Genomic DNA, 12230 nt, shown 5'->3' with positions numbered 1-12230 from the left:
CCAGGTAGTAATTGTAATCCTAACGCTACTACGTTCACACGGCACATAAATTACAAGCGACAGCTGTTCTCAAGTAATGCAAATTTGGTTACAAGGGAAACCAACTCGTTCGCTGGTCCTCGCAGTCTTCATTGCGGGACGGATTGAAAAGCTCAGCGGTCATTCAGCTTGTCTTTCGTTTGCTGAACCGACGTGGACTCTTAATTGGCTTTGGCTTCACGGCTGTCACGCAATTTTGTCGCTCAACTTGAACTTTGCGGTGATTTTTGCTCATACTCCTTTTTTTGGTTGTAGTGTATTTATATTTTCAAATTTTGATGAATACATGAATAAATAAATACATATATTTGGCATTATATGATGTATTCAATTTTTTTGTTTTTTTTTTAAACATGGATTGCTTTAACACTGGCGTATTATTTTTTTGTATGAGATTATACCTAATCATGTTGTGCAAATAGTACAATTTCGCATGTTCTTCTTATTCATATCGCGCCACACCACATGTCGCTCGCTGCCCTTTTGCGCCACAGCGGGCCGTCTGCATTGACTGCGTGGGATCACTCCGCGCTAATGGTTAAAAACGCGTCCGGTGTGAACGTAGCATAACGCAGCGGTGCCCTTGAAGATACAAGTGAACCGACTAATGGGTTTTTTAAATTAGAAGCTGTCATTTGGCCGGGTTTTATTTGCATTTTCGTTTTTATTTATTTTTTGCTTTGTGGCAGGTATCCCAACTCAGTTCACAGCAAGCGGCAGTTTGTTAGATATGATTCGGAAATATTCTTCAAAAAAGAGGCGTCAAGCTGTTCATTGCTCTCACGTTGAAGGTTTCTGCCAAACTAAACTTGTAACCTCTGCTACCTGAACGCTAACATAGAATGGGAAACTCCATGAGCTTCCACTATATCCTGAATAGAATGAAACCGAATCTCCAAACCTAATAAAACGCACCATATAAAAACCTTACTTGGAATAAGCGGGCCAAATCCAAATGGAATTTCATTCGAGTTCACACAAGTGGAATATTCCTTCCGTACTCTGTGCCCATCCCTAAGTTCATTTCTGTCAAAGATGGCGGATTGGCAGAGGTGAGAAGGGAAAGTAAAAGAACAGGATGTGATTAATAGAGAGGGATGGAATAGAAATGAAATGTTGATGAGGAGAGGAGATGGCGTAGGCTGTGTGTGGAATATAAAATGCATCATTAGCCGGCTGACTCAGATGCTGTTGATTTACCTGCGGGCCGAGGCGGCCGAGAAGAAAGATGGCCGCGACCCCTGGCTCGCTAGTCGCAGTACTTGTGTGTGAATGAGGCGTGAGCAGGGACTCTCGACCCTCCCCGTTCCCTACCCCGCCTCTCCCTTCACGGCGCACGTCGGCGAGGTTGGACGTCGGCGGCGGAAGGCACCGGAAAGACGAGCAAGTGTGTCGTAGATGAAGATTTCGCTGATGAATTTGGGCCATTTTAATGAGTGTGTTTCGGTGAAACGACGCCGCCTCATTCCGGAGGTAATTATGCTAGTTCACCGTGACCATGAAGAGATGCTACATTAGCTACAGGCGCAAGTAGGGCAGCGCTCTCTGGTGATGCATGGATTATTATCTACGTGTGTGTGAGAGTTTGTGTGTCGAAGGAAAAGCTGTGGATGTTTTAATTGCACCCCCATCTGCCTCAGAGTGGTGCTGCATGGGCGGCAGCCTCCAAACACCCATCCGTCCATTTTCTATACCGCTTATCCCGTTACGCTCTTCAGGGTCACGGGTTAGCTGGAGCCTGTGCCAGCTGTCGTAGGGCAAAAGGTGGGGTCAAATGAAGATCCACGAGTAATTGACGCCACCCCGCATTTAAAAAAAACAAAAATGCTTGTAATTGCCTACATTGGGAGTTTAAAACTTGAATTTAAAAACAAAATTGTCAACAAAATAAAATAAAAACAAGTGTTACAAAAAAACAATCAATTGAAACTACATTCTACGTTTACAAAACGTAAACAAATTATAATCATAGCGAAAATGTCCTTTGTTTTTGTCTTTGTGAATTAATTTCAAACATGACATTTCGGGGTTGATTCCTAATGTTTTTATTTTGGCTCAGTTCTGTCTAACTGGCTCTAACTTTTTTTTTTATCCATCAATACATCAAACTATCCATCCATCTGTTTGTTTTTTTACCACAAGAAATGCACCTTACTAAATGAAAAAAAAACTTTTTTTTTATTAAAATTATTAAAAACTGAAACTGAAACGAAGCATTTTTTGAAAAAATAAAAATAAAAACAAACAAACCTGCTGTAAATGTAAAACTAATTGAATTTGAAAAACCAAAGTCAAAACGAACTAAAAATGAACTATTATGAAAAACACTAAACCATTATAACCCTGCTGGGAACTGAACCCACCCTGCCTGAACAGAATTCAAGGGAGTAAATTGCTACAGTAACCACTGCTGTAAGTAACAAAACAAAAACATTTGCAAAAATACCACAAACTACGATCCCACAACAGTTTAAATGTCATTTCTAACTGATCTCTTCCCCAACTATACAAAGCTCTTCTCTCAGTCAAGATGTACCACTTCAACACACTTTGGACAAATTACTGTACTACTAAGATATTCAGAATGGGTTTTAGCGGCAGCACGCGGTTTTCCAGAAGAAACACAAAGAAATGCAAATGGGTGGTCCGTGTAAAAATCAAATACACTAATATGCTGCTATTTGCTGGGGATATGGACGCAATCCTGCCGCAAATAGTGAAAAGTGCCACAAGATGCCTCCAAAGCACTACTTTTTTATTAGACTGGGTCTTGGCTAGCTGACAGAAACTCCTTACACTCACTTCAACATAGCTCCTTGGCACCAAGATGTCATCAAAGCACTACCTTTCTATAAGGCAGTAAGAGAAGCTCCTCCTCTAATTTCAATGTAGTTCCAAGGTGCAACAAGATGGTGCCAAATCATGACTTATCTCTTGGCTAAGGATTCAGTAAGGCATTTCAAAAAGGGCACCGCAAGTAATGAAGGACGGCTTCCAAAAACCGGCAAATCAGCTGCGATAGTGACCCGTGAATAAATTGCCTTGGCCCTCAGTGACCCTCCCCAAACATCATTTCTTCCCATTCCTTGCTGTCCTGTTCCAGGTTATGTGACAATGGGGGCGGTTCCCTCCGGGCACTGGTCCCAGCAGGCGTTCGCGGCCCAGACGCCGCTGGCCTTTGGGGTCCAGTCCCCCCTTGGCCCAGTGGCGCAGGTGCTGCCGGGCGGCCAGCCTCTCATCTGGGGGCAGGCCAATCTCTTCCCCGCCACCCAGCAGCAGTGGGCGGCCATGGCGGCCGGAGCCTTCCCCCCCGCAGCCTACCTCCCCGCCCAGCCCGTGGGCGCGCTGCCCGCCGCCATGTTCCAAGCGCTCACCCCCGTTGCCGCCGTGACGCCGGCCGGCGAAACACATTCAGGTGCAGGCGCCGCGGCTCCCTCCGCGTCGTCGAGTCCGCAACATGAGGAGCGGGCGAAGAAGATGAGCAAAGAGATGTTCAAGGTACGGGCAGGAGGAAGTTGTGGGGGATGACGCTTTGTTTCGGTGCAAATTCACATTTCCTCTCATTGTCTGAAAACAACAACTTTGTAAGCGTGGCTGAAAATGTATATATTTTAGCAGTCTCCAGCATGACTGCCCTCACTTAAAAGTCGGGGAAAAAAATGCCCCCAATGCCAGTCTCACTGATCAATACAAAATTGGATGGACATTTCTACCATAACAGGACAAAAAATCTCAAGGACCATTACACGCAATTAAGGTGGAAGTTCGCCATTTTGAATTGAAGCGGCAAATTTGCCCACAGAATTTGGAGCGCCGTTGCTGTATTCCAACCGAGTCATTGTGTTATCGCAGGACTTTCAGCTGGCAAAGCCGCCGGCGATGCCGTCAAAGAAGGGCGAGCAGCAGCCCGGCTTGGCGGGCACCTCAGAGGCATTCAGCACTTACTTCAGCCGCGTGGGCACCGCCCAGGACACGGACGACTGCGACGACTTCGACATCTCTCAGATGAACCTGACGCCCGTCACCTCCACGACGCCCTCCACCAACTCTCGTGAGTCGCCCCGTGCGCAACGTTATCTACACCAGCCAGTCGCGTAATCTAACAGAATGCAAATACGACTAGACTTTAGTCGAATTTCCACGTGTCCTTTTTTTCACTTTCTTTTCTCTTTTTGTTTTTGTTTGACTACTTCTAAAGTTATTTTCTGCTAAGCTACTTTACCCGACTATCGCTTTCAGGTACGTTATGCAAGGGTGCCACTAGCCTTCGAGATAATCCTCGTATGACCTCAATTTTCTGCTTGCAGCTCCCACACCGGCTCCCCACCAGAGCTCGCCCTCCAAATCGTCCGCCTCGCATGTCAGCGACCCCCCTACGGACGCCACCGACCCGCCCACCGATGACTCGTTTGGGGAAGCGGAGGGCAGCCCGAGCCGCAGCGGGGAGGAAGACGCTGTAAGTTTGATGACCAAATTTGCCACAGACATGCATTTGCTTGAGCATTTTTGCAACTACGTGCTAAAAATCCACTTACCTCTACAAATTTGTATCATGTCACAAGCCAAAATTGCTGTAGACTAGTATTCATAATAACTGCAGATACTAAGCAAATGTCACTAACCTACACTATTGTAGTAGTTATCCAGAATCCTAAAATAATTTATGTACAAATTTCCATTGTAGTTACAGAACTTTGGAGACGCATTGAACCCTCGTTTGTAGTAGTTGCTTAGGCAAAAAAAAAAAAGACTACTTCGCCACACCATCTTTGGTGCCAAGGACCTATCTTGAGTTGAGGAGTTTCATTTAGACAAAACTAGTGTTTTGCCGCTATTTTGTGGAATCTATAGGCAATATGAAACCTTTTGGGGGGGATGTTTTTTAACTCGAGAATATTCCCCATCCCTCTGCCAACGCTGTGCATGCGTTCCATTGAATTGATAAACAATGAACCGAAATATGTCCCAACTCATGCAATCGGTGAAAGTCTGTCATGCAGAGCACAAAACAATACTCAGATATTTTCTCTCGACTCTCAACTATTACTGGAGATTAGTTGGGCACCTTCTCTGCCTCTCCTTTCTTTACTGTATACTGTAAAAATGTGCAATGTAGTGCGGTTGACTGTATTGAGTAATATTCTTATTGAAATCTTTGGAATATATAGATATAAAAATACATATGAATTGACTGAGTGAGCTTCCTGCGAGAAGACATTCGTATTTGCCCGTCAACATTAGCGTGATCATCTCAGCAGTCTGTAACTGGAATAGAGAGGAGTTTCCAAGCTGTCACTGCCAGCCGTCTTAAAAGCATTCAACTCGATCTCTACTAAAACACAGCTCAAAGCAAAGCGGAGATGTCCGTCTGCGTAGTTAATATCGATTGTCCAAAGCAGCTCCCTTCTCACTCCGGCGCAGAGTTACTGACCTTCTCCGGTGCTTTCTTACCCTTATGGCTCCTCTCTTTTTCTTCCTTCCTCCTCCTCTCGCTTTCCAGGCGTGAAACATTCTTTTTTTTTTTCTTTTTTTTTTATGCCTCCAATCCAGCCATTTTAGGAGCGAATAAAAAAACTAAAAGACAAGAGGGCGAGAGAGTGAGACTTTTATTTATTTATTTTTTACACCGCTGCAAATGTCACCGGGCCTGCCTGAATAACACAGAGAAGCTCCACAAAATAAAAGTGTACAACAGCGGCGGCGTGTGATGAAAAGGTCGCCAGAATAAAGGCGAGCGTGATTGAGTGAAGGCAGAAGAGAGAAGAAAAAACACAGCTTGTGCTATTGTGAAGCGATCTGTGAAAAGCAGCAGGTCCTTGGAGAGGGAACGCAATGTTTTGGTTTGTGGTTTTCGTTTGCGTGCGTGCGTGCGTGCGTGCGTGCGTGAGACGCGTGTTTGTTTGCAACCTCCCGTCGACACTTTTTAATAATACTGCGCAACAAGATGGAGTTGTCACCCGCTATTCTTCCAAGGGGGTTCGCATTTTGTGAGAATGCAAGTTACGTCTTGCGCCACATCCTATTTCAAAGAAAATTCCTGTCATTAGAATCCATTTGAAAAATATTGCATAATTCTTTTACTTTTACATTGATATATTTTTGGAGTTTAAGATCATGTTATTTATTAGTAAGATTTCGTATTTAAAAATGTTAGTGTATTTTATTCATCTATGTAGGTACAATACAGATATTAGATGGTTTTATATAAATAAAGAAGAAACAATATTCATATTAGATTCGTATATTAGATTATTGCATGTAATCTATGATATGCAACGTGTCGTCGCTGTCCGGTGAAAAACATACGTGTCCATTTTTAAAATTTTCACATTTAATGGGATGTCTGTAACAGAAACCCCGTTAATGTGAGAATTTTTTTTTAAATTACAAAAAATGGACATACATGTTTTTCACAGGAGAGCGACAATATAATGATAAATGACTGATAAATAATTTATATACCAAATGTGGTCTAGGTTTATAAATACAATTAAGTGTATTTATTTCAATATATAAAATGAGATTCTTAAATGCAAATATTTTTTCATAAATAAAAAATGTAGAATCAATACATCTATTTAATTTTTGTTTTTATATGTTTCCATAGTCATAAAATAGTTCTAACCTTTAATATTACACATAACTATGTAATATTAATGTTTGCATTTTATTTGCATTTTTTATTGACATATTTAATATTGAAATTAGTATTTTATGTTTCTACTTAAAAATGTCATATTCGTATTTTGTTTGTCTTAGTGATTTGAATTTCTTTTTTCATTTACACACGTGCAAATATTAACATTCGATATTCAAGCGTGTGTTTAAATATGCAATTTATATTTATGTGTATTATTTATTATTTTGTAGGTACCGGTTACATGGTGTTCCCAAGCATTTGGGTAGACTTTGTCGTCTTAACTTTCTGGCCTGTCCCGTGTCTCGTTTCCGCTTGACTTCCTCGTTCGTCTTTTCTTGCTAGCAAGCCGCAGTCGGTCTTGTAGCTGTTTCCGTCTGCCTGCTTCCCTTCTTAATTCTTGGCAATCTTCTTCTTCTTCCTCCTCCTCCTCCTCTTCCTCCTCGGCCGTGCGCTCGTAGGCTTGTGGTTCTGGGTCGCCCTGCCCCAGTGAGCCAACAGGGCCCAGCCCAGACCAGGCCAGTCCCGAGGCTGGGAGCTAGATAGCAGCAGGGCGCGGTAGGTATGAAACCCAAAACCACCACCACCACCTTCTCCTCTTCATCCATTTTCAGTCCCTTTTTTTTTTTTTTTTTTTTTCCTTCTTATTCTATTGCCACTATTTTGTTTTACCTCCTGTTTCGTCTTATTTGAAGCATTTTCCGAATACGTATCAAGGCATGTGTCCATCCGTCTCGTGTCATCACGTGACCATAGTGCGCTCACTGTGTCAGCTTTTTTGGGGTCCCCCAAAAGCAGGCGTCACACTGTGATAGCAAGTACAAAGCCAGACGAGCGACAAGAGTGCTGCTGAGTGTTCCGAGTTAAGCGCGTGTGGAATTGTCAGCGTGGACATGACAGCCACACGAAGGCAACATGAAAAAGGACGGCAGGCTAAAGAGGTCCAGTTTCAAACAAGGCTTCGGAGTTCAGAGTAGGGTTTCAAGACAGGGTTGAGGTTCCGTCGTATGCCTTCAGGCCTGGGTTAGGGTTTCAGGTTCGGGGGTCAACCCTGTTTTGGGGTTCTAAATTAGGATTTCAAGTTAGGGGCAGGGTTTCAGAGTTGGTTTTCAAGACAGGCTTAGGGTTTTAAATTAAGGTTTCCAGACAGGATTTAGGGTTTCAAACAGTGATGAAAGTTTCAAAGTAGGGTGTCAAGACAGGGTTAGGTTTAATGTAAGGGTGTTAACCCTGGATCAGGATTTCAAATAAGGGTTTCAAGACAGCGTTAAGAGTTTGGGAGTAGGGTTTCAAAGTTTGGTTCCAAGCCAGGGCTTCAATTTGTGTTTCAAACCCTGTTGAAGGCCTGCTTTGAAAGCCTTGTTGTTTTCACCCTGTTGCTCCCAGACGCCGTCTCCTTAATGACAGGCTGCTGGCGACGGGCGCTTTTGGTTTTCATCAGATAATTCCGGGCTGCCAAGATTAATGACCGCCTCCGCGTAATTGCCATTAATTACAAACCCAAGAAGCCTTCCCCCTGATCCTGCCTCCACTCGGGAGAAGAGGGGGGTGGTCCTCTCATCTCCACAAAGTCCGGGAGCTGAAGGGCAGCATGTGGATGAGAACGGGGAGAGGGGATATCCCCAAGTGGGCTCGGCAAGGGGGGATGTGTGGGGTGGGGGGGAGGGGGGGGCAACTAAGTGCTGAATCTGGCGGGAGATGGACTGTTTTTGGCCAGAAGCTCCGAGCTGTTCTTGTGTAGGAGGCGGGCAGCTTTGCCAATGATGTTACTCCCATATGGTGTTTACTTGCTCAATCACATCGACTTTACACACCTCCCCTAACACACACACACACACACACACACACAGCAGCTTATTAGGCCCATTTATCCCTGGGACAAGCACACCTGTGATTGATACTGTGACCAACTGGGCTCATATTGCAGCCAAAATGTGTGTTGGTGGGTCTTACTAGGGCTGAACAATTCATCAAATTCCAAGTCGGCATTGTAATGCGGTAGGATTTAAATTGTCAATGGCAAAGGCTGCAATTTTGGAGGGAAAAAAAAGTTCACTTTTTACGAACTGAGCGTACGTTTCCATATTGTTTCATGAAACATGAACATTTGAAGTGATAGGCCACCGATTTGTTTGCATTAGTTTAAATCTGATTTACCACACTTGTTTTGTTGCCCTAGTGAACGCTTTAAAGACCGCAAGTCAAAGTGTTTAGTAAGTTAACAACTCGAAATGAAGTAGATAAACTGCCTTTCATATGAATTCAAGGCTCATTTGCTTTTAGTTTAGCGCTAGCCTAACCTATCAGAACAAAGCTTTTTAAAAAAATAAAATAAATAAATCCTATTAAATCTGGTGGTAGAGTTAGAGTTCTTTATAATGTGAGTTCAAATGAGTTCATTCCGCAATATTAATCAAATTCAATGCGACCCGCATCAAAAGGTTCGGCAAGAATGTGGAAAAATAGCACACAAAATTGTAATTAAAATCGACTTTGTGTAGATTTCAACATTACAAGACCGCACGCAATTTTGCCGAATTTCGGGGTGTCCTATCCTCTCATTATTTGCTGTAAAACAGCTATTTCATCTATTGGGTGTTTTTTTTTTTTATTATTTCAATGGGTTGGGTGGGGTGCGTCCAGAGAGAGAAAGAGAGCGTCAAACGACCCGCCGTCACGGTTCATCGAACAATCTCATTTCGCTGTTCTTGTCCAGGTCGAAACGCAACCCTCCCACCCCCCACCCCCCACCGAGCCCAACGCACTCTTGAGCATTTTATTAGGGACACGGTTCCAATGCCTCCCCTCTGCCCTCTTGTATTTGGAGCACGGACTTCGGTCAAAGTGCATATGGCAAGAAGCTGTGAAAGATACTAACTCTTTTTCTATGCCACAGCTATAAAAAGTCAAATTAGGGCATTAAGTAAGGATTTAATTTTCACTGGTGGATTTTAATACAGGTTAGGTTTTCAAATGAGGATTCCACGCCGAGGTTAGGGTTTGAAGCAAGGGTTAGGATTTCCGGTCCGGAGTTCGAGCCATTTTTATTTCAGCCAACGGTACCGAGTATTGCGATATTGAGCATGTACCTAAAGAGATGACAATTTTATTATCTAATTAAAGAAATACATTTTATTCAAGCGGCATTATACAAACCTGGGTTTGAAATGAGACTTTAAGAAATGGGTTAGTGTTTGAAAATATATAATATATAAATCATTTCAAGGTAGTGTTTCAAACAAGGTTTAGGGTTTCAAATGTCTTTAGGTCAACTGTCTTCCATGTGCAGAAAGCCTCTTGAAAATGGAGCAGTTTCCCCAAATCGTGATCTGCCGGTCACGTTGTGCAGCAACGTGGACGGAATTCATCGTAACAACATGGCTAAACCGACGGCCAAGAGCACAGGAAAAAAAACAAAAACATTAATTAGTTCATTTTAATGAGCCAAGGGGACCGGGAAAACATTCTTAGCGCCAAGGCCAGCGGTCCGGAATGTGGATACGTTGGCTCCGAACACGCCATGGCGCTCTGAGACTGGCCCGGTCACAACAAATTCATCAGTAGCCTTCCGCTTTCCCAGTGCAACTAAAGGTCTAATCTGTGCTGGGCTCTGTGGGCCTAATGCTGCAGCCACTAACTGTGCGCTCCCTCTAGTGGTAGACAAAAGAATCCTTGAATTAAATGTTTCTGGAAATCTTTAAATGTGGCTTACGAGAAGGACTACAGCCATCAAATATTTTTGAGTATTCTACCGATGAATCAAATAAAAATTGATCTAGCATTAATCATAGCATGTCCAAGTGAGGTACAAGTATTATTTTTTTCCCCACTTGGGGTCGCCACTCACTTGGATGCCTTTAAAAGGCAGGGCCAAGCCTGGTGAGTGATGTGGGTGTCAACTAATGGGGATTTAGATTTGACTTGCCGTTAACTGCTGATGAATCCATTAGACAGGCTTTGTCTTGAGTGACTCGGCGTGATTCGTGACGATCGGCTTATATGTGAAAGGGCTTATTTGCGTGTCTTCTTGTCAAGTTATTCAATTAGTCGTGGCTGTCGTAAGACAGTAATTACAAATAAAACCTCTGCTTCGTTTTGTTTTTTCAGGCGAGACGTGATGTAAAATGTTTGAGAACCGTCTGCAGGCTCTGTCTTGATTTCCAGCCTGATGCGCCCTCTGTTGTTCAATGCAGGCGACGCACGGTTTTGTGTTTCAAAGGGTTAGGGTTCCAAAGTAGGCTTTCAAGCCAGAGTTATGATTTCAGGTTACAGTCTTAAGACAGGTTAATGATTTCAAATTCTGGTGTCAAACCAGGGTAACGGTTTCAAGTAAAGGTTTTAATCCTGGGTTGGAGTTTCATAGAATGATTCAAAGTCAGGGTTACGGTTTCAGGACCGGGTTAGGGTGTCAAGTTAGGGTTTCAAACCAGGGCAAGAAATTCAAGTTAGGGTTTCAAAAAAATCGACAGGGTTCCAAATTAGGGTTTTAAATTGGGGTTTCATCTGTGGTGTTTCAAGCCTGAGTTAGAGTTTCAAATTAGGTGTTCACGCCAGGGTTCGGATTTGAGTGTAAGGTTGCAAACCGGATGAGGGTTTTACAGTTCCAAACCATATTGTGACTAGCTGAACCGATGGTGTATCCATCTCAAAAATGTGCCACCTGCATTTGTCTCACAGACAATATCCATCGGGTAGGGAGTCGTTGCGTGGGAAGCCTCCTAACACTCTCACTTTTCCGAGAAAGAGAAGTCCTCGGCGATATAATAGGCCCGTTCCCCCATCGAGTCATCTTCATGGCAGCTGGAGTGGGCGACTGTAATTATGTGTAGAATAACAAGCGGCCCCGTCGCGAGCGACCGCGGCTAGCTTGAGAGGCAGACACAATGAGTCACGATGGTCTTTCAAGGCCTAAGATCATACATGGAGAGGATCCGCGCGGCAATCACGAGTATCGGAGTAAGATGCGGGGGACTCCGGCCACGCGACTTGAGCCGCGTCGGACTCAAACGCCCATTTTAAGACTTGGGACTTGCTTGACTAAAACTTGACTTGATGCTTGCTTTGAATTGAAAAGACATGTTTTGAAATGATTGCTACAGCTAATTGACACGCATGATTTGACTCGAGTCAGACTTGAGTCATCATTTTTAGGACTCGCGACTTGTTTGGGGAAAACGAGGGATGCTCCGATCGATCGGGCGCCGATCATGATCGGCCGATTTTCGTGAAAAATGACGTGGTCTGAATATTCGATCAAAGCCTTTTAGTGCCGATCAAAACATCCGATCACCCGCAGCTCATTCTTCGCGGCCTACAGCCGTGTTGTGTCCCGCCCCCTCTGCTCGCTGCGGAGGCGAGGCTGCTACGTTCACACCAACTGCGGTGGGAGCGCGTTTCAATTGGAGTCAATGTAGTTCCCACGGGCGGGCGCGGATACTGCGGCGCGGCATGAATGATGCTTTTGGAGCGGTGGGACGTCGTCGCGTATTAAACAAGTTAACTTTTTTGCTTGATGCGTTACTGTCACAGCGCAGTATAGTCACCATAAATAAAT

General features: G+C 43.9%; 1 protein-coding gene across 3 annotated transcripts in view; it reads left to right on the top strand.

Moving 5' to 3' along the window:
* dab1a (DAB adaptor protein 1a) overlaps positions 1-12230 on the top strand; it is a 190563-nt gene that overhangs the window by 173983 nt on the left and 4350 nt on the right. For all 3 annotated transcript variants that reach the window (XM_086047316.1, XM_086047315.1, XM_086047317.1), the window contains 4 exons: positions 3143-3537; positions 3892-4090; positions 4347-4495; positions 7138-7234. In XM_086047316.1, coding sequence (XP_085903442.1) covers positions 3143-3537; positions 3892-4090; positions 4347-4495; positions 7138-7218 — 824 coding nt within the window. In that variant the 3' untranslated portion in view covers positions 7219-7234. The remainder of the gene's footprint in view (positions 1-3142; positions 3538-3891; positions 4091-4346; positions 4496-7137; positions 7235-12230) is intronic.

Source organism: Filicampus tigris, chromosome 12, assembly GCF_054856515.1.
Source record: "Filicampus tigris isolate MCC_2025a chromosome 12, RoL_Ftig_1.0, whole genome shotgun sequence".
In the NCBI taxonomy this organism is placed as follows: domain Eukaryota; kingdom Metazoa; phylum Chordata; class Actinopteri; order Syngnathiformes; family Syngnathidae; genus Filicampus; species Filicampus tigris.
Note: the sequence above shows the minus strand (reverse complement) of the source record. Positions and strands in the feature narration are given on the sequence as shown.